The sequence below is a fragment of the Phoca vitulina genome, unplaced genomic scaffold (assembly GCF_004348235.1).
Source record: "Phoca vitulina isolate PV1807 unplaced genomic scaffold, GSC_HSeal_1.0 scaffold18, whole genome shotgun sequence".
NCBI classification, from domain to species: domain Eukaryota; kingdom Metazoa; phylum Chordata; class Mammalia; order Carnivora; family Phocidae; genus Phoca; species Phoca vitulina.
In genome coordinates, this window is record NW_022589721.1 from 26,473,616 (window position 1) to 26,500,424 (window position 26,809).

Below are 26,809 nucleotides of genomic sequence, written 5' to 3' on the forward strand. Positions count from 1 at the left end.
CTGCTGCACAGCTGTATGATTTGATTCGCTGTGTGTAACGCTGCCCGTTACCCATCTGTTACCTAGGGATGCCCCGGGAACCTGGCGTCCTCTCCCTGTCTGGGTTAGGAATGCTATCAACTAGCTGCTGCTGAGAATTCAGCATCTCCTATATATGGTAGTTAATTTAAACTTCTTACAAACATACAAGGTCTTCTTTTTATGAGGAGGAAAATACGACTCAGAGAGGCAAAGGGGCATGTTCAGAGTCACATAGCCCCTTGGTGGCTGACCCAGAATGTTGACCAGGTATAGCTAATGACATCAGTGATTTTCCATGAAGCCGTCTTGCTGCCCTGACTCTAAGATCTGTTTAAGACACAGAAGTCTAAATAGATTTCAGTCCATGTCATAGGTTTTTAATATTTTTCTTATACTTTTCAGGACACATAAACACTCTTGAATAGCATTCTTCTAACCGGAGAAAATCGTTTGCAAAGGATTTTGCCAGAACTTTGATTAAGGCTTACCTCCCCAGATTTATAGGTTTGTGGCTCAGCGTCTCATAGCAAACCACAGAATGACAATTTGCAGACTATGGGATATACTTCTCTGAAAATAAAGAGCACTGCTTTAGTACACACTTTTGTCCTTCATGCACTTGTTGTAGCTGAGACTCTCCCCTCCCCCACCTCAGCCCTCGGAGCCCTTAGAGCCTCTCACCAGCTGTGTGACTTTACGCAAATTACTCAACCTCTCTGAGCCTCATTTTCTCCTTTGTCAAAAGCACGTAATAATCATAACCTTGTGGGATTGTTCTGAGGACTGCAGGAGAATAACTCTTCACGCAGTGCCCCTCCCCGGCCACTCAGCATGGCAGACACCATCCCTTTGCACATACATGCATGGCCCCAATTTAGGGCACTCTGAGGCCAAAGCCCAGGTCGTTTTCCTCACATTAGGCTCTCTGGATGTGTTGGCACCTAAAAGAATGTGAAGTATGCCACATTCCTTAGGGAATTCTAGCTCTCCAAAATCTCTTCTAATTCTAACCTTCTATGTTTTCAGAATTTGTATACCTCACCTATTTGCCTTTCCTTTAATCCTACCCCTGCCACCATACACATACCTCCTCCTCTGCTTGTTGTTGCTTATTACTATGGGTTATCATTGGCTTCTTCCCAAAGATCCAAACACCCGAACTCCTGGAAGCACTACTGTGATTGGTCAGCCTACCTGGGCCCCTTGCTCCTTTTAGATGTCATGACTCCCTGTGGGTAGCATTTATTGAACAACTACTATGTGTTTGAAACTGGCCTGGCTACTTTGCATATGTTAGCTCATTTCATCTGCCCAGCACTGAACTGGGCACCTTTATTCCCACTTTACAGGGGAGAAAATGAAGGCCTGGAGAGGTTTAAACGTCTTGCCCAAGGACATAGAGCTAGGAAGACTGAGAGCAAGCAGGAGGTGCCCTTAGTACAAAGCCTACTATACACCAGGCTATCGCTCCTTAGCTAGCAAATCTCCTCTGGCAGGAGCGCCCCTGGTCCAAGACCCCCAGCCCGTCTTGCCATACGTAATTCTGCATCAGATATTCACTGAACAGCTGCCATGTGCTGGGCGCTGGGTTAGGTGTCGGCCTCACTCGAGATGTTGCCCTGCCTCATCTCTCACAGAGTGCTTTCCTATCCCCAGAAAGTCAATGCTGTGCCAGTTGTGGGTCTAAGAGTCTGAGGTTTCTCCCCGCCCAGCCCCTGCCGTGTCCCCTCTGATACCTTCAAAAGCTGGGCATGGTCTCCCCTGGGAGTAGCTGCCAAGGGCCTGCCAGGAGCGCCGTCACCGTCTCTCCATCAGCTGCTGCAGCTTCGGCACAGTGAGCGGGTTGCCAGGCCTCCGCGGGTGTAGAGAGACCCAGGCTATCAAGAAGAACAGCAGTTGCTAAACCGGCCACACACTTCCTCTGCTAGAAAGGAGGAAGGCGCGCGGGACTTGCAGAAGGGCAGGTTCCTGTTTTTAGTAACCACTCTGAGCAGGCTTCTCTCTGTAAGGATAGGGAAGACCGTGGCATTATTAATTTTTTTTGTTTTGTTTTGTTTTGTTTTTTACAAAGCGCTTGGGAATATGTGCAGCTTGATTCTAAATGCCTGGGCCATGCTCAGGCTTTCAGAGGCTGGGACCATTTTCTCTAATTTAAAGGCAGGGGAGGCTGAGAGGCTGCTCTCACACATCCTCAGAGTTCACTGGGTCCAAGGAGGCTGGGGCTCAGGCCGGCAGCTTGTCTTTTCTCAGTTTCCTGGTTATGACTGCTTTTTTATGTCCCTGCGAAGGGGCTCTGGGGCAGAGCTTCTGCCTGGGCTCTGCCACAGACAGTGTCTAATTAGCAGAGGTGGGAAATAGTAGGGCATCCAACCCGCTACAGAAAGAAGCTGCCCACCAGCCTTCTGGGGCAAGACAGGCAACCCCTCTGCTGTGCTACAGCCAGAAGAAACTAGGAAGGATATGAAATGTAGTCAGCTTCCCCACAGGTTCTAGAGTAAAATTGACTAACGAAACATGGCGACTGGGTGCAGTGTGTGATGCTTGGCTGGCTCCTGAACTGAGGGAAAAGACTTAGAAAGAACATTCTTGGGATGGAGGTGGGGGGTATTCACATAGATACCACATTGTAGATAATATTGTGTCAATGTTAACTTTTGGGGCATGATAATGACACCGCAGTTATGTGGGAAAATGCACTGGTTCTCAAGGAGATACATGCTGATGTATTTGGAGGTCAAACGTCACGATGTCTGCAACTTTCAAATGGTTCGCTAAAAGAAAAAGAACTATAAAATACAAATGTAAATAAATATAAATCAAGAAAAAGACAATGAGGGCACCTGGGTAGCTCAGTCGGTTAAGCATCTGCCTTCTGCTCAGGTCATGATCCTGGGGTCCTGGGATTGAGTCCCACATCAGGCTCCTTGCTCAGTGGGAGCCTGATTCTCCCTCTCCCTACTGCTCCCCCTGCTTGTACTCTCTCTCTCTATCAAATAAATAAATAAAATCTTAAAAAAAAAAAAGACAACGAGAGAGGCAGAAAGCAAACGTGGCAAAATGCTAACATTTGCTGAATCCAGGTGAAGGGCATATGTGCCTTGTACTATTTCAACTTTCTGAGGGGTTTAACATTAAAAAAATAATAATATATAGCTCCCCATTCATAGTATGTGTGTCCCCATTCATAATATATGTGTCTTTCCATAGTGTGTGGGAAAGCTCAGGCACATGGGGGCTAAGGGCTTGTTGGTGGCGGGGCTGCTGGTGAATTACCTGCCAGGGCTGGGATGACCCTCCGAGAGCCCCGGCTGGCCCCCCACTTCACAGAGACGACAGAACAGAGGGTCCAGTGACTATCCCCGAATCCCACAGCCGGTCCCAACACAGACCCAGGACCAGTGCCCAGGGCTGGTGACGTGCTGCCCCAGCCCGACAGGATCAACACGGTCACCCGGGGACAGTCATTTAGAAACTTCGCTCAGTGCACTTGTCAAATCTATCGAAAACATCAGGGCCGCTTCTAAACTTGAAAGGAACTCGGTCCTAGATAGTTGCTTCCTTAGGCAACTTGTGAAAATACCCACTGTCTGCAGAACAGCCCAGGAAGGCACAAAGGAAATGCTGAGAAAGATTCAGATGGGGAAGAACAGAGGGGCAGAAATACACCAGAGTGGAGTTTCCCCCCCATATTCACACAGAGGAGTAAAAGAGGTTTGGGAGGGGGGCTGCTTCCCACAAGTGGCTGGTGGCAGGGCGGGTGGCCTGGCTGTGGAGGTGCTGTTAGCTGAGACCCGGCCTGGGACAAGCCAGGGCCAGAGACACAGGAAGAACTTGTGGCTTGGCACAGACTTTAGGGGTCCGGAAAGCTCCAAGTCTGATGGCAGAGGCAGGCAACAGACAGACAGGGGACCACAGAGGGGTCTCCATTAGAGAACACAGTCCACGAACAGGAGAAGCTGCTGCAGAAGGAGAAGCTCAGAATTTGGAGCCCCTGGTGGCCAGGATTGCAGTACTTACTCTGCCTGGTTTTAGTGGGTAAATGAATGGGGGGGGGGGGATGGAAGGGGGGAAGGTGCCGTCAACTTCCCCTGGCTCTGGTGTTTCTTTATCTCCTTCTCACTTTGGGGGGTAACTGCCAGGAAACAGAGGGAGATTGAGAAAATGTTCCTAAAACCACCAACTCTGCCGCATGGGAGCTGAGCTGTGGCTTAAGCAGTGAGGTGCGGAGGTGGGAGGCCTAGGCCACTATCAGCAAGAGCAGGGGTGAAGCCAGGGCAAGCAAGCGCCTATGTGCGAGTCTCTACAAGTGACCCTGACTTTGGACCTCTTTTTCCAGTTTCGCAACGGATTCTCAACCTCGGCCCCGTGGATATTCTGGCCAGACCGTTCTCTGCTGTGTGTGTTAGTGGTGGAGGGCGGGGGCCGGGGGCGGAGTGAGGGGGAGCTGTGTTGTGCCCTACAGGATATTCAATAGCATCCAGCCCCTACTTACCTGATGCCTGTAGCACTGAGCTCTGCCAAGTCGTGACCACCAAAATGTCCTAGGCAGGCGTCATCAGATGTGCCCTAGGGAGCAAAAGTGCCCCTGACGGAGAACCACTGAGTTACAGCTGTCCCACAGACGTATGGGAGCGTTGAATAAGGCAACCTGAGCGATGTTCCCTCATGAATTGCAAATGCCGCTCAGTTTAGCAAACTTATGGCAATTGCAAAATTCTTACATGTCCAACCTGTCCTGGGAACACGAACAGGGAGGGAATAATCAGATGCGGCATGAGTGGGGCTCCATCCCTCCCTGCCCTCAAGGAATTTCTGATCTAGTGGAGGAAAGAGACACACTGTCAAAACCCCAAGGGAATATAAGAAAGATGCCGTAAGGGAGGGAGCCCGGAGAGGCGTGGACTCCTGGTTACATGGGCACCTGGCGGTAAGGCATGGCGGGACCCGATTAGATCATTGGCGTTCATGGTCACTGATGTTCTGAGTCAGCACAAAAGACAAAGACATAAAAACACTTGGCAGGTGATGCCCCCACCAAGGGCCTCAAGTGTAAGTATAGGGTCAGCTCCGGCCTGGTGACAGTGTGTCAGGAGGCCACACTTGAGGGCTCAGAAGGACGCTCAAGCCCATCTTTGTAGAAAGCACCTAACTTCTGGAAGAGTTTGCCAGTTAACTAGCTATTAGTTCCCAGGCTAATGGCCCAAAGCAGATGAGCAAGATGCCCTCACAGGCTGATGATTGCTCTCTTAAGTATGAGGATGCAGTCATCACCTCACTGAAATGGAACGTTCCACCATGTTCTTAACACTGTCAGGAGCCAGGTGTTACGTTCCCCAGTTGGGGGACTGGCAGGCCTCTCAGCCCAAGCACTAAGAAGCCCGTTTCTCCAGCTCTGGGTTGCAGAGGGGCCCTAGGTCCTAGAAAGTTAAGACGACTCAGCATCATGTGGCAGAGTGGGATATGTAAGCCCCAAGGTTTACAGCTTGGTCCAGGATTAGCAGACTCCTGGCTCTACTCAAACGTATTTTTCCTTCTTTCCCATAAATGAAAGGTTCGAAGATGAGAAAGGCCACCTCGGGAACTAATCAGCTCCCTCTCAGTGTAGAAGGTCAAGTGTAGGTTGGCCCATTTAGTAGGGAAGTTGCATGAGCATACGCTTGTACCATCAGACTGCCAAGAGGATTCTCTGTATTTAAAAGGGTTAAACCATATGACCTTCAAGATCCCATGTAAACTAGAAGTTGTCTGTGGGCCAAGTTTATGCCCCTCCCAGAGCTGGGTAAGTGACTCATTCATTCATTCAACCATTCATTCAACAAATATCTGTTGAGCACCTTCTGTGTGTTAGGTGCTGTGCTAGGGGCTGAGTTAGTGACGTAACAGTTAGTAGCACAGAAAGCACCTGATGGAATGGGGACAGGAAAGGGAACTCTCGCCTGGGAAGAGAGTTTTGAAATGAACCCAGAATGACACCAATGTGAAGATCAGGAGGAAGAGCTGTTGGGGAAATCACAGGGCAGGGAATGCTTGCAGTGTTCAGGGACCAGAAGGGAACTGATGTTTTGGGAGTGCCAGGAAAGAGACTCGGTTCTTGTTTACAGGCCTTATTTATTCTTCCTAAGTAGTCTGTATGTCTAGACCTCACCTGAAGAGACTGAGGTTCCTAGGGTTTAACTTGCTTGCTCTACGTTAACCAGCTGATGAGAAACACCACCCAGGTCCTGCTCAATAGCTTCTGGAGGTGAGCTCACTGTCACTCTTATGCTGCCTCCCAGAGGGACTTCCCATGTCCCAGTGCTTCCCTCACAGCTTTCCATCCCTGTGTCCTCCTCCAGCACTTGCTGAAGACTGCTGTTTCCCACAGGACCAACATCATCCCTTTTCCTGGCATTCAGTGCTCGTCACATTTGTTCTCTACCCCCCTCCCATGGCAACATCACCGTTCAAGGCCTTGATGTGGCCTTGAACTACAAGAACCTTATGTGGCCCTCTGCATGTCCGACAAGCCTCCCGCATCTTCACCATGAACTTTGACACTGCCCTTCCCCTACCTGTGTGGGATGCCCTCCCTCGTGCAAGACCCAACCCAGAGCTCACCTTGTTCTTACATATTTCCAGACCTCCCCCAACCAAAGATGATTGCTCCCTCCTCAGAACACTCCTTAGAGTATTAACTGCTCACAGGAATAGGGCACATGCATATGGAAGTCAAGAGTAAGAGAAGGAGTTCAAGGTATTTGGGAGATGTGTGACCTTGCACAGGTGTTATTAATCCCGTCGCCCTCAGAGGACCAAGGGTCCACAGGACAATGTGTACAGACTACCTAGCACAGTGCAAGGCACATACATGAATGTCTCCCTTGCCCTTCAAAGTGGAGCATGCACTTGAGAAGGCAGGTGCAGGTGCAACACATGGCCATTGACCCTCGCCCTGAGCCTACCCCAAAAGAGATGACCCATAATTATCCACTAATTAAATGAATAAATGAAGGTCCTGCATCTGCCTTCTGAACAGAAGCATGTAAATTGTGAATACTGACTTCTTCATCTCTGGGGAAGACAGTAAGCTAATCACGGACATCATCTGGGAGAGATCAGACCCTCTTGTTTCTCTAGAGATGGCAGTTGTTTCTATTTCTGGAGCCATCTCCAAAGATGGATAAGTGGTCCATCTGGATGGGCTGAATTCTCCAGCAGGCATGGGACCCACATGCCATCTGATTCTGTGTGTTTCTTTGAGAGGCCTCTTGACACGACAGTGTTCTCAGGAGAGAGAAAAGTGAAAGCTTTCTTCTCACTGAACTCTGCTGTGATGAGTTGCACAAACGTGTTGATTTACTGGAGTTGTTGTCTCTGGTCATTGCTCAACCTAACCCACTAACCCCACTTTCCACGGGGTGGGAGGAGACCTTAGCTCTTCCCAGCTTCGTGAGGGTTGATAAAGAGGTCACCGAGTTTCTCAGAGCTCAGGAAGTTCTCTGACTGGATTCCAAGTTCAGTCTTTGTAACTTTGCTTGCCTTACAAACTTCCTCTCGTGCAACAATATACAACCTCTTTTATTTCCTAGATCTAACTGAGCCACTCATTTATTCAAATGATGATTATATTAAATGACTATTAACTTCCGGCCAGCCATGAGGCTAAGCTCTAGGGGGACAGGGGTGACAGTGACACGTGCCCTGCCACCCAGGAGCTTATTGTGAGTCAAACAGGGGCCAGGAATGAACCACGATGACAGGGCACCATGGTGGGGGCTCCAGAGATGAGGGAAACCAGATGAAATGACTGGTGCTTGCAGGGGAAGCCAAGGCTTGATGGAGGGGTGATGTTCAGCTCAACCTTGAACATGAGAGTTGTCCATCAAAATGAGACATTTGGCAGGGCCAGCCAGGATGTTCATTTTGTGCCTTCTCATTTTGTTTTTCATGATGGGATGACTTCAGTTGCATCTTGTCTAGAGGTGGAAGTGACTTCAGCATTTGCCACTCATCTGTCATCCTGCCTCCTGTGATCTCCTTGCCCCTCTTGTAGCTGGGACAGGCTGACCAATAATTGCCCCTCCTCAAATTGGTTCGGTCCCAGTGCTGTTCTGCCCCAGCCTTCCACGGCCCCCCATCATCTTTGGCCTTGTACAGATCCTCACCTGGTCCTCACTCCCCAACCTGCCTTCCTAGTCACCTTCCCCTTTCTCCTGTTGCCTGGATAGGCTCTGCTGGCTTTTGCCTCTGAATTTACTCCTGCTGTTCCACTGACCTAGAATGGCTTTCCCCTCATTTTAGGATCTGCCAGAATCAGGGATGAGTCTCATGTTGGGGCCAGCCAGGGCTTTGATGAAACGTTCATCTTACTGAGTCAGAGTCTGGTCAAAAGGCTCATGTTCCCTTCATGCCCTGCAAAAGGTGGGGCCAAGCCATGTCTCCCTCTGCTCTTGTCCTCCGCCCAGAGGTGGAGTTCTTCGATTATCCAAATGGCCAGTGCCAGAGACTGGCTCATGCCACATGGCATTGGTGGGCAAGAGGGATGGCAGATATAGGGCCATCCGTCTGTCACTGAGCCTTGCCAGAATGGCTTGCAGCTGTCCCAGAAGCAAAACATTTGCCGATCATTTTTATTCCTATGAACAGAGCAGACAGTGTGGGCCTATGGTGATGTCCCAGCTGGACTCTCCTTTCTTCAGCTCACTGAGAAAAGGGTCTCTTCCTGTTGTCTAGTATAATCATCTCTGAACTTTCAATTATGCACCCAGACAATAAGAGTTTTGATAAGGAAGCACCCCCATATATGCACATTTAGTCATTAATTATATATGCAGATGGCTCTGCTAAGATATACATTATAAATATAAAAATATTTTTAAAGTATAAGACTAGTTAAATAGTGCATTCTAGAATTTTCTTTTTGTGTTCCAATGGATTATCTTGGGCACTTCCTTTGGGTGACCACGACTCTACCAGAAACAAAGGAGACAGGCATCATGGCTAAACAAAGAGGGATCTCAATGAGGAGTTTTGAAAAGCTACATGTTATCTTCCCCGCGGCAAATATACAGTCCAGTTTCTGGGAAGGGCGCAGAGGTTCTTGTGAACTCCGCTTAAGAACAAAGACCAGAATGAGTCTTCCCATGAGAAAGAGTCAGTGCATAGTGGCGCTGGGTGACATCAGGCTCCAGGAAGAGAATTTGTTCAAGGGTCTCTCACTAACACCTCCGTTTTCCCATCTCTCTGCTGGTCTGACTTCCAAAAGCTGTAAGCTCCATGAGGTCTGGGAGGCCATCTTTTTGTCAGTGACAGACACCTAGCACTAGCACTAGCACTTCTCACAGCCCTAGTGAGCGTCACATATTACTGGAAGGAAGGGAGGGAGATTGGGAGGGAAGGACGGAGCAGGTTTAAGACAAAAATAAAAACCAAAAAAACCCTATAGATTACAAACTTCCTCAAGGCCTTCATCGCTTTCTGATCCTCTGCAGCAGCTACCATATCAAGGTGCTCCAAGATGGACATGGAATTGTCCTGATAATAGCCTAGCTGACCACAGCAGAGCAGCCTGCATCCCGGGGACAGCCGGGGGACAGCTGGGGGACAACTGACTGGATACATTGTGATAAAGCCTCTGTGATCAGCTTCCCGATGTGAACCGAATCAGGTCTCCTGAGCGCTCTGCTCTGGCTTTTTCATCTCCTAAAACATAAAAATAAAGACAGTGGCCCAGGCACCTCTAAACGTGCTTGAATAGCACAAAACGGGGTTAAGATCCGTGACAGAACGATGATGGCTTTCGCTGGCGTCCCCTCCCGAGCTTTCATTCTGTGATGCCCTAGCTTCTGGAACATGCGCTTTTGTACTCATGACGAGGTCCTGCCGCTGGTATCCTAAGGAGAGCAAGCTCAGAACCGGCTGTGATGTGATCTTGAAATGGTGTCAGGCATTCAGAAGTGGCTGGACGTGTGTGAGATTGCCAGCCAGTGTCTACTCTGTCGCCCGCTGAGCCAGAACTAATCACACCAGCGGCGGGCAGCAGCCGAGGGGGACGGGGAGGGACAGACAGGCTCAGTGGCTTAAAATATCCTTGGCCAGAACAAAATTCAACCCCGCAAGCCTTCTTTCGACTGGAGCATATTTCACTATTTCTTGTTCTAGTTTGAGTAGCAGTAATATTATAAACAGTAAGAACTGAGCTCTGCCTGGTGCTTTAGTTGATTTCATTTGGGGAAGAACTCTTTGAAATACCGATTATGCTTTTAATGATTGCTTCTACTTATTAAAAACCTAATGCATACACGCACTTTCCCTGTTGTCTCCTGAATTCACCTCAACAAATGAACGAGGTGAATACTCTTCTTATCCTCATCCTTCATCGAGGACACTGAGGCACAGGAAACTTAAATCACTTTTCTAAGGACACACAGTGGGTGGGAAAGATTACTGGACTTGAACCTGGACTGATGGGCCCCATAGCCCATGCTCTTGATACCCCACCTTGAGACATAATAGACCCATTTTATAGATGGGAAAACTGAGACCCAGAGAGTAAAGCCACTTGCCAAGTTGTCAGCTCAAGATCCAATAAGATTTCTCCAATCCCAATGCCCATGCTCTGTCCATTTTTTCTATGACTATAATAATTTATATCTGTTTCCACCTGGCACATTTAAAGATGATGGTGTTGAAAATGATGCATACCGATTTAGTTCATAGAGTCATGGAACCTTTGTAAGCATCCCCTAGGAGTGTCTGTTTGGAAAGTTTGGGGAGACAGTCTCCTCGAATTACGGGCCAGGGACTGTCAGGGCTGTCCTCTGTGCAGGGTGGGGGCTGGGCTCACACCTCACGCCCTGCTGGGGCTAATACAAGCTAAGGAAGGAGCCACCACAGTGACTAAGGCTTAGCCCGTGTGAACACACCAGGCCTAGCTGGGGAGGGTTGGTGTGTGAGGCTCAGGCACGAGGACTCTGCTCTGACCCCCCCAGGCAGCCCAGGCCCCGGCCCTTGTGCACTGTCCTCTGGGGGGCCATCCTGACCCCCCTCGGGCACAAGAGTCAGCCAGTTCCTCTCCTGCACCCTCGAGGCCACACGTACCCACCAGAACCTCAGACCGCGTGCACACGCCATGCTTCTCCGGGGCAGGCGTGGCGAGCCCTTTCTCCCGGCTGGGAGATGGCCGGTGGCATTTGCTGAAGGAAGGATGGAGGAGGAACGTGAAGGTGGGGAGAAATGGAGAGAGGGGGGCAGTCCAGAGATGACTGGGAGGAAAATTGTAATTGGACATGGCTTTCTCACTTCTAGAAGTCTTCACTAGCTTCGACAATACTCCAGACCCTCCTGTCTCTTGGGGTAGTTCTTCATACACCATGGCTGACTGCAGGAGTCAAAATTTGCAGGGAACACAAGCAGCTTGGTCTCTCCTGTGGAGTAAAATTGAGGCAACAAGGCTTCCATTCTGGACTGGCTTTCTCCGGGGGCAGGGGGAAGGGCACCTGCTCGTGGACCTCACTCCACCTCCATCTTTCCACCTTGAAATGAGGTACAAGGACAGAGCGCTGGGCAAGGGCTGCCCTTGCATGCCTTGCATGTGTCAGCTTCACCAATCTGCACAACAAACCTCAGAGGTGTGGATAAAATCCCACCTTGGCAAAATGGATTTGGTGACGTTAGTTGATTTCCCCAAAATAACAAACCTGCCAAGCAACAGAGCAGAGATTCGAACGCGTCTTTCTGATTTCTAAATTCACGTTCTTACCACTTTTCTGCACTGGGGGTTGTTTGCAAGGGTTTAAGAGAGGGACAAGGTGGGATTAGCCGATGACGTGCCGGCGTGCGGGTGTCCCGCTGGTCGTACCAGCAGAACCAAGACTGACAGAAGCTGTAGAAGCCAGGCAGCGTGCAGAGCTCCTCACACGACGCATTTCTTGCACCCCTCGCAACAAGTTTGTGAGGCAGGTGCTCTAGAGCTGTGGGACGGAGGCATAAAGACGTAATTTGTTCAAAACCGAAGAAAAGGAAGGCGGCAAAGCCACAGTTCAACCCCAGGCTGTAATCCTCAAGGGCCAGTGCGTTCCTTCTCTACTCTACAGGTGCACTGGCCCTTTTTCTGGGCCAGCTGGTCCCCGAAGCAAAGCTACAGGCCTAAGTGACTGGAAAGAAACATCCAGGCACTTTTGCAAGCTCTAATTATGAAATTATCTTTAAAAGGCAACCTATACCCGATGTGTGTGTACGAATCGCTGACTGAGAATGGAGGAAAAGATTCCCTACATTTTGTAAAATCCCTTTGAAATAAGGGGCCCATCCTTGTGTCAACCATCACTCAGTGTGAATTCTAATGGGTGATTGCTTTGCCGGCGAAATCAGTCCTTTTTCAGTGGCAAGCATTTAAATGGTTTCTGACAGCCAGAAGGTGACGGAGACAATTAGATGTAATGTTTGTGACAGATGGAAAAAGGCATTTTGTCAAGTCTGCAGGAACCTGGAGGAAAACCATGACAGGAGAGCAAGCTCCATTCTAAAGGGCAGAGTCAAGGCCTGGCTCCTCTCCTCTCCCCAAGCTGAAGTGCCTGGGAGGTTCCCCTCATGGGAGAGCTCCCCCGACAAATGCCCGGGCGAGGCCTCTGCAGTGTGCCTCCATAAGTAAAGGGGACAGTCATGTGGCTGAGCCACGTGGAGAGCGGGGCTTGCCAAGGTGTCTGGAGAAGGAAGGAAGAGTACAGAAATTTGCCTCCATCGCTGTTCCCTTTGGCACATGGAGGCTGGGCGGAGCTGTGGCTTGGGAGACAAACAGCCTGAACCCAGCTCCCAAGCAGTGGGTGACTGGGGGCAGGTCATTTATCCTCTCTGAGCCTCTGGCTTTCTTTCATAAAAGGGGCACAGTCCTCGCTCCTCAGTCAGAGGTTTAGTAAGCACACACTGAGAACAGTTTGTAAAGGGCAGGGAACACAGCGGGCTCCCACTACGGGCTGCTACCTTTCTTTACTCTCCTCCATGTGCAGACACAGCCGGTGGGTAATTTAAATTTGCAAACAAAATACACCAAGGCACAGCCTCCCGAGAGGGCACTTTGGCAGCCCATTGTGAAAAAAAAGAAAAAGGTTTTAAAAATATTTCCATGTAGAGTGCAGAGGTTAAGTGATGGTTTCTTAGCTAGGACTCCAAAATCACCAGCAGCAGAGAAAACCAGATACGCAGGACTTCCTCGGTGTTAGAAATGTTGAGCTGCAAAAGCTACCATCAGGAAAGTGAAAGAGACAGAGTGGGGGAAAATGTTTGCAAATCATATATTTGATAAGGGACTTGTATCTGGAATATATGAAGAATGCTTCTAACTCAAGACCAGAAAGACAAATAACCCCATTTAAAAATGGGCAAAGGATCTGAATAGGTATTCCTCCAAAGAAGATCTGCAAATGGCCCATAAGCACATGGAAAGATGCTCAACATCATTAGACGCTAGGGAAGCAAAAATCAATATCACCACGAGATACCACTTTATACCCACTAGGGTTGCTACACTACTAATAATTTTTTAAAGAGACGACAAGAATCGGTGAGCATGTGGAGAAATCGGAGGATTCATACATTGCTTGTGGGAATACAAAATGGTGCAGCTGCTTGAGGAAATGTTTTGGCAGACTCTCAGGAGGTTAAACATAGAGTAAGCACGGAACCGTGCAATCTTACTCCTACGTCCACAACTGAGAGAGTTGAAAGCACACGCACACATAACTGAATAGCAGCATTATTTACAATCACCAGAAAGTGGAAAGAACCCAAATGTCCACCAGCTGATGAGTAGAGAAGCTAAATATGGTGTATCTAGACAATAGAATATGACTCAGCAATAAAACGGAACAGAGTACAGTTACATGGATGCAGTGGAAGGATCCACATATCGCATGATTCCATTTATATGAAATGTTCAGAACAGGCAAATCTGCAGAGACAGAAAGTAGATTAGTGGTTGCCTGGGGCTGGGCATGGAGGTGGGACTGGGAAATGACTGCTAATGGGTTCATGGGTTCTTTGTGGAACGCTGACAATGTTCTAAAATTGGATCATGGTGATGGTTGCATGGCTCTGAATAGAACTAAAAACCATTGAACTGTATGCTTTAAATGAGTGAACTATAGGATACGTGAGTTACATCTCAATAAAACCATTTTCCCAAGTTAGCTCTAGATGCCAAGAGACATAGCTTTAAAACCAATAAAATGTTCATCATGCATATATGATACAAAAATATTTTCCTTTCATATTTTCTCATGGTATCTCTTTAATGAGAAACCACTAAAATGTTACGCAAGCAGCTCATGCAACACATTATCATCTGTCAGAAAAAAAATAGATACTTTCTGACCTAGAAATGCCTTTATATCAGGAAATCATCATAGATATGTGAATAGATTTCGCTATAAAGGTGTATGTACATTGCAGGGATGTCTAGAACATCGTAAAACTGGAAGCAATAGTAGCTATCATTCATTGCGTACTTACCATTATATGAAAAGCATCTCATTTCTTCCCCTACAACGATCCTGTGGGGAAACTCTCAGTATCACTATCGTTCTTCTGATAGTTGAAGAAGGAGTCTCAATCAAACATCGACAAAGCACAGCTGGGATTTGCATCCGAGTCTGTCACATTCCACGGCCTGCAGGTGCTCCTACCCTCTCTATGACTTCCTAGCAGCCTAAGTACCCGATTGCACAATGGCTTTAGAAACAGTCTGGTAACTGAATAGGCAATAGCACAGAGTGATATTCACAATTGACTGTCAGGTGAAAAAGACAGGTTTAGAACCAATATGATCTCACTTACTTCCTACATATAAATATATAAATATAAATAGGCACCTACACATCTATATGCACATACACACGCTAATAGTGTTTGACAGCAGTGTTCCTTTGTTGGGAGTATTATGTGTAATTTTGATTTTCTTTGTTTTGCTCACCTAGATTTTCTATCATGGATTTTTGTGTCACTATTTTGCTCCACAAATTCCAAAAGATATTCTGTTTAACCTTTAAATAAACTAGGGTAACACCTATGGATGTAGGACAAGACATGCCAGCCTTTTTCTAGGGTGAGAAGAGGATTGACATTTTGGCAAGACTGTGATGACAGTCTCTCTTTCTCTCCCTCTCTCTCTCTCTCTCTCACGATCTCACTCTCGCTCTCACTCTCTTGCTCGCTCTTCTTAAATAAATAAATAAAATCTTAAAAAAAAAAAAAGACAATGTAAGCAAGAGCTCTACATAAAGCAGAATGTGGTCCAGTTATAAATTCCAGTCAAAGCAACTCAGTCAAAGCAACTCACTCCCGTAATGGGAGAAGCAGACTGTCCCCACTTTCACTGTCCTGGCCATCCCCGCAAAGATCTTATTTCTGAGTTGACACGCGCGAGCCTCTCATGAGTGGGGTGGGAAATAAGGGTCTGTGATGTCTTTAGTTGTCACTGTTTTTTGTGGTAGGCAGTGCATTGGGAGACAGCAAGCTTTATAATCCCAGTTCCACAGCATTCAGTCCCAAGACCTTGCACAAATCACCTAGCCACTCTGGGTCTCAGTCTCCCCATCTGTAACGTGGGGATAACAATACTTACAGGGTTATTGTGAGGATTGCATGAGAAAATGCGCACAAATGATCTGGCTCTTAAAAGGTACTTTATCAATGTTTAATTCTCGTCCACCTCCCTTGAAAAGTTTATATAACTTAGAGATGAAAAGATGGAAGCGGGGGGGGGGTGGTTGAGAGGCCCAGCAGGGCTCAGCAGGTACCCCACAACAAGGAGGAAGCATTCGGATGTGAAGTCTTGCCCCCCCTGTTCATTTCCCCGAACCACCGAGAAACCAGGCTTTGGTTTTGACTTCTGCCATCAGCCATGATTTATGAAGGACTATCCCACTTTTCTTCACTGGAAGTTGATTTTGAAGGTTTAAAAAGAGCGGCAGCATAGTTAGCTAGTAAGGTGCTGGCGTGCAGTCATCTTCTGATGACGGATCGTACTAACAGAACAAAGGGCAACGGAAGCCAGCAGAGGATTTTCCCCGCCCCAGTTGAGTACACACTGCATTTCATGAACACCTTGCAGTAGGTCTATGAGGCAGGCATTTACAGCTGGGGGGTGGGAGGTTGAGGCTTAAACAGGTGAAGAATTTTGTACCCACGCGCACTTCTTCACAAAAGAAGGAGGACATTCACTGAGCCTCCTTCCACATGCTCTTCTAGGCTGGGGTTCGTACCAGGACCTGGTTTCAAGGCCCATTAAGGCAAGAGCAACACGATGATATGGAGCGGACGATACTGGAAGGGCATGAGCCAAGGGCTAAGTTATACCCTTGTGATTCTTGTTCAAATTCTCTGTGCTTTCACCCAGTAAAGCCAAGACCTGCTGATTCCTAAGGAGGAGGGAGAGAAGGGAGAAATGTGCTCTTGGGCCCAGAGACAAGGGTTTCAAGATAAAAGTTGTGTTAATTATCATCCCTGTGACTGAAGTTTTGCCAAAACTGAAATGCTACAAATTAGAGTTAAACTCATGCTTTTGGGGATCAGGAAGATGATTTCAGTGTAGAAAACATTCAAGACAATACTAACATTAACGTGGATGTGTGATGGCTTTAAAAAAAAAAAAATCTGTCTCTGCTTTAGCTTCCAGAGTTCTCTCTGAGCTGTGTGGGCAGCTCAGTAGTATCCCCCAGTTAAACTGTCAATGATATTCTGGTGGCAGCCTCCAGGTCAGGCCCCTTCCCAGGAGAGGAGCTGGTGAAGAGCAGTGGATGTGACACTTAGTTCACTCCTCATCCTTTCTCCTCAGACCCTGCAAGCCTCTGCTGGGTTCCCACTTCAGCACTGCTCTCTCCCAATCATCCACTCAATCTGACAGCTAACCATCCAGCCATTCATTCCAGTCCCATTCTGCTGGCTCCATGTTTAGTGAAGTCCTCTGGGGAACACGCTCTGTGCTATGCTCTGGGGGTAAAGGAGTAACCATCCCAACCTCTGCCATCAGAAGTGCATCTTCAGGAGGCTTCTGGGCTCAGTCGTTTACTGAGACCCTAATGAGTGCTATACAGTGTTTTCATTGCCAAGGATGCAAGGACAAATGATCAATAACATTCCTAAAATACTCTCTGCAACACCCTAGTCAAAAGCCTTTCCTGACCCCCTATTACTATTCTGTATGCTATGCTTTACCACCCTCTGAATTTCATCTCTTGCTTAGGCTGGATTCAAAGTCTTCTCAACTTTATTTCTCTCTAACCCCCATGCAAATGCCCCTTTTCATGCAGGAGAATAAATAGGCTCATCCATCTATCTGTTCATCCATCCATCCATCCAACCATCCATCCATCCATCCATCCATCAATTTGTCCATCCATCTAACCATCCATCCATCCATCCATTTGTCCATCCAACCATCTGTCCATCCATCCATCCATCCATCCATCCATCCATCCATCCATCCATCCAATTTGTCCATCCGTCCATCCATCCATCCTTGCCCTTACTCACACAGTCACTGGCTCACTCACTCACTGGCTCACTCACCTAATTTTCTGAGTCCCAGGCCCTGTTCTGGGGATGCTGGGATACTTGGGACCCAGTTCCTTTCCTTTCTAGCTCATGTGGGTAATAAGTCCCCTGAACCCATCTGCCATGCTTCCCCCAGTCTCTAGGAGTGGCTGTCCATTTCAAGAACTTCTGGTGTTTATGTGTGTGCTATTGTATGTCTGTGTGTATCTAAGTGTGCCCATGTGTGTTTCTGCCTGCAACTGTGTGTTTCTGAATGTGTGTGTCTCTGTGTGCAACTATATTGTGAGTGTATCTTTCTTGTCTGTGACTGTTTGTGTTCATGTGCATGCTTAGACGGGGGCAGGTCCTGGTTCTGAGGTGACTGTTGTGACTGACATAGGTCAAGACCCCTGACGATGTTCAGAGGCTCCAGGGAGAAAAAAGAGTGGTCAGCAATTGGAGTTTTGCCTTGCATTATTTCTGAAGTTAGAAAAACACATACAACAAGCGGAAACTCTTTGCCCTTTAATAGCTAAGTTGGATTTAGATAAGTGCAAGCCCAGGGCCAGCCGCGAGACTGCTGTGTGACCAGGCAGGCTGAAGACACTGCTGCTCCCACCCACTGCAGGGGTCCCGTTAGTCCCCACGGTGCTAACTGCAATAGGAATACAACATCCCCTGTGCACAGGACCCCCACCATCTTGCGCATGTCCTTATGATGACCCTTAAAGTACGGTGTGTCATTCCCATTCATGGAGGAGTAGCCAAAGCCCCCAGATGTCAGTCACTCGCCCTGAGTCCCTTCGTCAGTGAGGAACAGGGCTGGAGTGTGAAGCTGGTCCTTCTGCCGGCTTCAGACAGGGCTGACAGCCTGGTCTACGGACTCGAGACAGGCCCCGGCCCCGGACCTCATTCTGTCCCCAGAGCCCCTGCACTCTGTGCAGCTCTGCATAGCACACCCTACTCCAGCCCCGTCCTTTGCTCTCCATCCAAGTGCTTTAAAGTCAGGGCTGAGCCGGCCGTTGACTCTTTAACCACCGATTTTCCATGAAGAAAGACGTTTCCTTCAGCAAGATCGATTAAAACAATATACTTGAGGGAGAGGAAAGTTCTCTAAGCCATCGTGCAGTATCGCTATAACCCACGCCTTTAACCACTTCCTCACGGTATCAGGAGTTCTGGCTTTTTATAGCCGCACACAGTGCTGAAAACATTAGAGGGCCCCTTCCCGACGTCAGCGTCCCCCATGGCCTACCTGCAGCCAAGGGAGGCTCAGCAGCCCCACCTCAGGGCCTGCAGCTTGCCAGCTCAATTTGCAATCCAGAACATGGGGCTTTGACCTTGACTAATTTGAGCACGCGTGTGTGTGTGTGTGTGTGTGTGTGTGTGTGCGCACGTGTGCGTGTGCACGGGCATGTGTTCTCTTAAGACAAAGCAGATCCAGTGGTTCTTAGGAAAGCCAGACCCCTCATCGTTGGAAAGAAACCTGCAGGCAGAGTCACCTTGCCCCTGCGTATTGTCGCTGTGGTTGAATTCCTGGCTCTGGGCTGGCTGGGTATTTTACTTTCACGGCTGCTCATTCTCACCATGTGCTCAGGCGTTAGGACTCTGTGTTTTACAGTTGCTGAAGCTCAGAGCGCTCCACTGGCTGGGGTTCAAGGGTGCCGGGACCTTGCCTTGTGCATTTTGTAGCCAATCATGCTGACAACGGGAGACTCTGAGCTTACCTAAATGAGTTGAGGACAGAAAGACAATGTAGATGACCGCTCCCTGTGTTGGGTCTGGGGACCCAGCAGCCAGCCCCATTCTGAGTGGCTTAGAGCTGTCAGAAAGGGCTCCCAGGCCCCAGGTAACACTGCTGTTGTCACGATCCACACCCTACGTGCTCTGCTCTCTCTGGGTTTGGGTTGCAACTGGCCTAACCTCTGACTCTGGCCACAAGTTTCCTCCTTGGTCCTGACGACTAAGTCGAGATAAGATGGTAACGGTGCCACCACTTTTCATCGAGATCCTACCCAGTGCATACGGAAGGCTGACCGGGTGGTTAAGGGCTTGGCCTTCGAGCCTGGCTGCCCACGTTCAGACTGCGGTTTGGCCTCCACCCAATCCTGTGATCCTGAGCAAGTCATTTGCCTCTCTGTGCCATGAGCCCCTTATCTATAAAATGGGATGATAATATCATCCGCCTCATGTGATGGCCGTGAGGCATAAAGCAATATCTGTAAAATGCTGAGGACACATGAGGAACACTCCACCGAGGTTCTCTCTTTTGATTCTTAGGCATCTCACCCTCAGGGGAAGCGTGGGGAGCTGGTATCACTGTGTCCATGTGACTCAGGAGGGAAAGGGGCTGCGTAATTTGTGAAGTCACCAAGTGGAGTAGGAAGCCAGATCAGAGGCTGTGTTCAGGGCACCGGATTGCATTTAGCTGCTGAGATTAGGACTCTCAGCCCTACTTATGGCCAGAACCAGCCCCAGACCCTGCCCTCTCCCCACCCCACCCAGTGCTGCCCTCAGCTCTCAGCCCTACCTGCAGGACGGCCTATCCTCATTGCAATGCCCGTGCTTTGCCCATGGCCCTCAGTCCTGACTGTGAGGCATAACGACCACTGGAACTTTCTGGAAGCTATGCTGGAATGTGCTCCCTGACTTCAGGAAATCTGTCCAGCTGGAATCTCAAGAGGATGGGTGTCCTCCCCTCTGGGCATCTGTCTATTGTCTGTTTTACACAGTGGGTAATAGCACTGATGACTCAGGTAACAGGTGGACATGGGCACCTCCCTTTACAGTTTCCAGAATGCTTTCCTCTGCTATTCTTCAACGATCCTCTCAAAGACCCAGTGAGAGCAGCACCCTCTGATACACCCATTGCTGCATTTCTGGTATTGTGACCAGTTTCCGGTGTTTTAGCTCAGGGTAGGGTCTAGAAGGAAACATATTCTCTAGAGTCAGACAGATCAGTGCTCCCTTTACATTGGAGTAAGAGGGTACAGTTCAGCTCAAGAACACAGCATCTTGTTCGGCATATAAAAACACATGTGGCATAATGTGGGGTTGAGAGCATGGCCAAGGTGGGCTGTTTGGACTAGGGTCCTGGTTCTGCCAGTCACCGCTGTGTGATGTTGGCCAAGGTTCTAGACCTTTCTGTGCCTTAATTTCCCCTTATCTAAGAGAAAGGGGTAAATAACGTTTACCTCTGAGAATTGTGGAGAGGGTTTAATGAGTTAATATGTACGAAGTGCTTACAGCTATACCCGAAACTTAGAAATTACTCAGTAAATATTAACCATCATTATTAGTTTTTGTTGTTGCCAAGCTCCCAGGTCCTGGTACCTATTAGATACTCGATAAATGAGAATTTTCCTTTCCTCTTGGAGCCTCAGTTTGCTTGTCTGCAAAATGAGGATGGTGGTTATACCTGCCTCCTATTACTGTTGCAGAGATTGCAGGAGACACAAAGCTCCTTCGAGGGTGAGTACTTGGCAGGTGGTTGGAGGCAGGCAGGCCCCTTAGTAAAGAGCTTGCTCAGAGAGCTCACCCACTGCTCCGCCCAGGGGCCTGGAACACAAAAATTCTGGAGCCCAGCTGCCTGCATCCATAGGCGGGCTCAGACTCTGGCAGCATTTGTGGCTTTGGTCAGGTTACTGAATTTCTCTATTTCTTTATTTTCATATTAATGAAAATGGGGACAATGACAAGAGCTAACTTACACAGCCTTGGTGAGGATGAATGAGATAAAGTGGGGGAAGCTCTTGAGTTAACAGTCGAAGTCCTCCGGGAGCTTGGGTGGCTCAGTCCGTTAAGCATCTGGCTTTGGCTCAGGTCATGATGTCGGGGTCCTGGGATTGAGCCCGGCATCGAACTTCCTGCTCAGCAGGCTTCTCTTTCTCTCTCCCTCTGCCCCTCCCTAGCGCTCATTCTCTCTCTCTCTCTCTCTCTGAAATAAATGAATAAATCTTAAAAAAAAAGAGACAAAGTCATCGATCAATGGCCCTTGCTGTGTATTACCAGTTTCAGTGGTACCGGTAAGAGTTCTGGTGCAGGTAGGCCCATTGCACGCTCCCCCAGCCGTTGTCCCTGATGCTGTAGTATGCAGCATCGTCCGAACTGGGGGTGGTCTGCAGACGGAAGGCCCTGGGGTTGCACCCTAGCCAAGGCGCTGAGCCCACCTCTTCCACCTGGGCAGAAGACCAATCCCACCAACAGTCTAGGCCTGGGGATGAACCTCCTGGCATTCCCGCCACCTGCATTCCTAGAGGGGAAAGGCTCCCAGCCAGCCAGCATTTGACAGAGACTTGCATTGACTCTGCTGGAAAAATTTACTTGCACAATGACTGTGTTTCCATCACCTTCTAGGTGGGCATCTATTTGCAAGTCCAACTCTGTCTTAACTGATCCCGGAAACTTGCTATTTAAGGAGACCGGGGAGGTGGGGGTGGGGGATGTGGACAAGGATAATTCTGGTCCTTGTCCCTCTTCAACCACCATCAGCCCCTGGCCCCAATATACAACTTTAGTCAATGATCACTCTGTCCAGGGCCCATACTTCCCAGGTAAGGAAACGGAGACCTAGAGAGATACTCGTTCAAGATCACATGCAGTGTTGATATGATATCTATCAGTCCTGACCTCCCGAATGCCTGTGGGCATCTTCAGGAAGGGTCCTGGAACTTCTGAGTGTGGATGAACGATGCAGAGCCCTGATGTGGCCCCGAGGGCTCTGGGCTGATGAACAGGGGTGGTGGGGGAGGAGACGATCTAGACTATTCATCCTGAGTCTGCGTTCTCTTCCAGGGTGGCTCTGCGCTCTCCCCAGCTGCTGTCATCAGCCAGGAGAGGGCTCAGCAGCAGGCAGCCGCTTTGGCAGAGGAAGTCAGCTGCCCCACCTCGTCCATCCAAGAAATGGTGTCCTGTCTCCGCCAGAAGCCTGCCAGTGTCCTCAATGACGCCCAGACCAAGGTGGGCACTTGTGTGTGAGTTGGGGAGGGACACTCTCTGATCTTTTCCAAATGGAAAACCAGGACTAGAAAGGAGACCTGACCCACCTAAGGCCACACAAGAGGTGGATGACCGGCCAGAGCCAGAATGCGCATTCCCCGACCCCTAGCACCAAGCGTGGGCCCGGCACATAATGGACCAAGCATGGGTACTCAAGGTGGACAGGTCTCTCTGCACATTGGATTTTAACTGTAAAATATAAATGTAAAATATAACGTGGGCCTTATAGAGTAGGAGGAGAAAATGAAGTGAACCGCGTCAAGGGTCTGATTGTGCCAGAACCGTGGTGGCACTCTGGCAGGTCACAGCCACTCAGATGGAGCATGAGGGTCATACCTGCAGTGGATTTGGGCCACCCCATCCTCGTAGACAGGACAGCTATGTGCTCCCTTTTCCGCCTGAAAAGATCCTGCCCACAGCCCACAGTCACTGGCTGTCCCTGACATTGATGAAGGGGACACTAGCAGGAGGAACTTGTCATTTGAGCCAAGGGCTTGATGCCTTCAGCCATGGGCCTGGACTCACAGATCTGGAGCAGGTCTGACCCTCAGCTCCCCCAGGTGTGGGCTCCTGAGAGAATGGCTAGAGCTGATGAATTTCTCTGTCAGATCCTGCCTTTGGCGACCACCTACGTACTCCTAAATCAGTGTCTACTCCTGCTCACTTGCACACCTATGGGCTCAGGCTTACCTATGCCTCCCTGGGGCTCTGTTGTCACCTTGGTGGGGAAGCTCTGGAGACCTGCTCAGAGCGAGACTTGCCTTCCAGTTCCTGGCCTGGTGTCCTTCCTGCCTGTTGTTCTTGTCATTTTACTACATTGTCCAATACAGCCCCAGATGGATAACCGGCATCAGTGTTCATTACAGTTAAAATCTGACAGGGGCGCCTGGGTGGCTCAGTTGGTTAAGCGACTGCCTTCAGCTCAGGTCATGATCCTGGAGTCCCGGGATCGAGTCCCGCATTGGGCTCCCTGCTCAGCGGGGAGTCTGCTTCTCCGAGCTCTGACCCTCCCCACTCTCATGTGCGCTCTTTCTATCTCATTCTCTCTCTCAAATAAATAAATAAAATCTTTAAAAAAAAAAAAAATCTGATTAAGCGAAGCAATGCAACTGATTCTTCTAGAACCATTTAAAAAGAAAGATAAAATCTGTACCCATAATGGCCTCCCTGTGTACCCAATGTAGCTCTTGGCTGTGAGCGGCCCTTTCCACTACTGGGGTCCTGTGGCTGATGGGCAGTACCTCCGAGAGGCTCCAGCCAGAGCGCTTCAGAGGGCTCCGCGGGCGAAGGTCGATCTGCTGATTGGGAGTTCTCAAGATGACGGGCTCATCAACAGAGCGAAAGCCGTGAAGGTAGGCGGAGAGGAGCCTCAGAGGTCCCCTGTTGGCTGTGCCTCGGTGGCTCTGGACCTCTAAGTCTGACGGTGGTCCAGAGTCACTGACTGATTCGCTCATTTACAAAATAATCTCTACAGCGTTCCTAAGTGCAAAGGCCCTATAAGGAGCTTGGGAGACAGTAATGGGGGGAGCTGTTTCAGACATGGGACACATGCAGGGTTGTGAGCAACACAGACACCTTCACCCCCACATCCACAAACTCCATCTGTGAGTGAATCACCGTGGGAAGCAGCGCACAGAAGCTGACCAAGGAGCTCTGTGAGCTTTGGGGTTCCAGGCGATGGATAACCCTACCCCCCTGAAGGACACTTGCCCCACTGAGGGGGTGGCCAAGGTGGCACCTCTTCTAGTCCTGGCCCCATGTGGGTTTTCTTCCCTGGGAGAACTGGGCCGGGGGTGTACCCTGCAGCGGGCAAAGACGACTTCGTGCGGCTGCTTGGAGACACAGCGAAGTGGGAGAAAGCTGTAAGGTCTTCTGTCTGTTTGAACACTCATTTCCTGCTCTGACCACATGCCCTCATGCCTCACTAGGATGTGGCTCACCCTGGAAGAGGCTGAGCACGCTCTCCTGTGGGCTGCCCCCCGTCCTTGTCAGGCTGCTCTTAACAGATATTTTAAGTCATCAGGCCTGGGATGGTGGCCACGGCGCGTGAAACCCGGGGAGCAGACATCCACGCTCAGCATGGGGCTCTGCCCGGCTCTGTTGAATATGTCAGCACAGCTGGAATTGAAAAAAAAAATCATTCACGCAGCCTCACGCGATCCTGCATTGCCTTGCATTTTCCTGTTCCCTCTGGTAGTATGTCTCGCTTAGGGGAATCTGTCTTACAGCAATAAAAACACCACTTTGACATGAAATATATATATATATATATATATATACAGGAGTATTTATCATAGTATGAATTATTGTAGCAAAATGTTGGAAGCAACACAAATGTGCATTAACCGATCAATGGTGGACGAAGTTGGGCTACACACAAACTATTAAATATTATGCAGATGGTGAAAGGGGTGAATCAGATTCATCTCTCCTGGCTTGAGGGATGCCTATGACATGTTAAATGGAAACAAAAAACAAGGATGCAGGGGAATTGTGAAATTAAAGGGGCATCCGTATTTTTTAAAACCACCAGCCTGTATCCATCTGTAAATACGTAAGTGTGCATAATTTTGTATTTCTTTGTGAAAGGCTTATAGTGTGGGAAGTTATACAGCGGGCATTAACATTGGCTATCTCAGAAGGTGTAGCAGCGTGAAAAAGGATATTATGAATTTAATATTACTAATAGTATTAATATACCTACATGCATAAGTTATACATACATGCCCATGTTACATATAACGTGCATGTGTGTGTGTGTGTATAGATACATAGAGAAAGTGTGTGTGTGTGTGTGTGTGTGTTTGTGTGTTGGGAGGTGGCTTGTGTGTGTGTGTGTGTGATGGGGTGGTTTGTGTGTGTGTGTGTGTTGGGGGTGGTTTGTGTGTGTGTTGGGGGTGGTGTGTGTGTGTTGGGGGGGGTGTGTGTGTATGTGTGTGCTTGTTGAGGGCTGGTTTGTGTGTGTGTGTGTGTGTGTGTGTGTGTTGGGGGTGGTTTGTGTGTGTGTGTGTGTGCTTGTTGAGGGGTAGTTTGTGTGTGTGTGTGTGTGTGTGTTGGGGGTGGTTTGTGTAGGTGTGTTGGGGGGCTTGGTGTAGAGTAGAACTTAGTCATTATTATTTCCTGTCCAGTTGAGAAAGAACGTTTGCATCTGATCCATCACTGTGTTTTCCTGCCGAGCACCCACATATAACACAGCTCTGACTTCAAGGGGCTGTAACTTAATTATCGAACCAGACTGACCCAAGATGCCCCTTCTCCACCACGAGCCCTGGGCCTTTCTTCTCTAAAGTAATGGGTCTTCGAATGGCTTTTGATCTAGCCCTTCATAATGTAAGCATAAACCATATGCACGTGTACCCCTGTACTAATATGCTGAATTTCTATGAAAGAGTCATGAAAACATAACAAATTTAAAGCATGAGAAAGAAGTGAATGTTTTAAGATTTATGCTGCACCCTTGACACACTCCACGCCAGAGATGGTGCTCTGCAGCATGGGCAGTGTGGAAAGAGACAGCCACTCACCCTGGACCCTTCCCCAGGCAACATCTCATCTTACGATGCCCTACGGGGATGTGGGGATCTTTGTGCAGAAGAGACTATATGCTCACAGCTCTGATTCTTTGGACCGTGTGCTGACAATGTATCCCAGCCATCTCTGATTTTAGAGAAAGGAAGAACTACTTTTCTACTCCCAGGAGCCTGGGGATCATCCTGGACAGGTGGGAGGGTGCAGGTCCTGGCAGCTAGTTCCTATAGCCCTCCACCTGCAGGTCTGGCGGTGGGGGTGGGGCTCTTACCACTGGATTTGGGGCTGTGCTGGCCCCAGTCTGTAACATCTATATTACCAGCCCATTGTAAGAGGGCTGTGTGGCCATGTGGCCGCCTTGGTCTTCCCTCTTCCTGTCCTGCAGCGTGTTTGGGAGTCTCCTGGCTCTATCCTGATCTCTGAGCCCCCAGCCAGGAGTCTGGATCCAGAGGACTAGGATCCCTCCTCAGCAATGCGTTTTCATTCCTCTCATTGACTTTCAAGGAGATGTTGCCTTGGTGCACTTGCGAAGAAAGATGGTGTCTGCCAAAGGAGCTCACTGCCCACACCGGGGCATGGGTGGGAACGTGTGCCCTCAAGTCCGGCACCAACATAGGGAAGGCGCGGGGAGGGCACGGCGGAGCGGCGGCCAGCCCTGTTCCACGGTTGTTATCCAAACCCCAGTCCTGGGGCAGAGGCCCCCAGGGCCCATTTACGCCTGGTGAGAGCCTTCCTCTCTTGCTTCCCTTCTCCG

The 26,809-nt window shown here is 49.1% G+C and overlaps 2 protein-coding genes across 2 annotated transcripts in view; one reads left to right on the top strand and one right to left on the bottom strand.

Annotated features, from left to right (window-relative positions):
• The window catches only part of TG (thyroglobulin), a 237,253-nt gene that overhangs the window by 178,731 nt on the left and 31,713 nt on the right, over window positions 1-26,809 (top strand). Inside the window, exons 42-43 of the mRNA XM_032415805.1 lie at window positions 22,324-22,488; window positions 23,712-23,879. Coding sequence (XP_032271696.1) covers window positions 22,324-22,488; window positions 23,712-23,879 — 333 coding nt within the window. The remainder of the gene's footprint in view (window positions 1-22,323; window positions 22,489-23,711; window positions 23,880-26,809) is intronic.
• Window positions 1-26,809, bottom strand: part of SLA (Src like adaptor) — a 62,705-nt gene that overhangs the window by 32,544 nt on the left and 3,352 nt on the right. The window contains exon 2 of the mRNA XM_032415806.1: window positions 1,758-2,023. The gene's annotated coding sequence lies outside the window, so the exon portion shown is untranslated. The remainder of the gene's footprint in view (window positions 1-1,757; window positions 2,024-26,809) is intronic.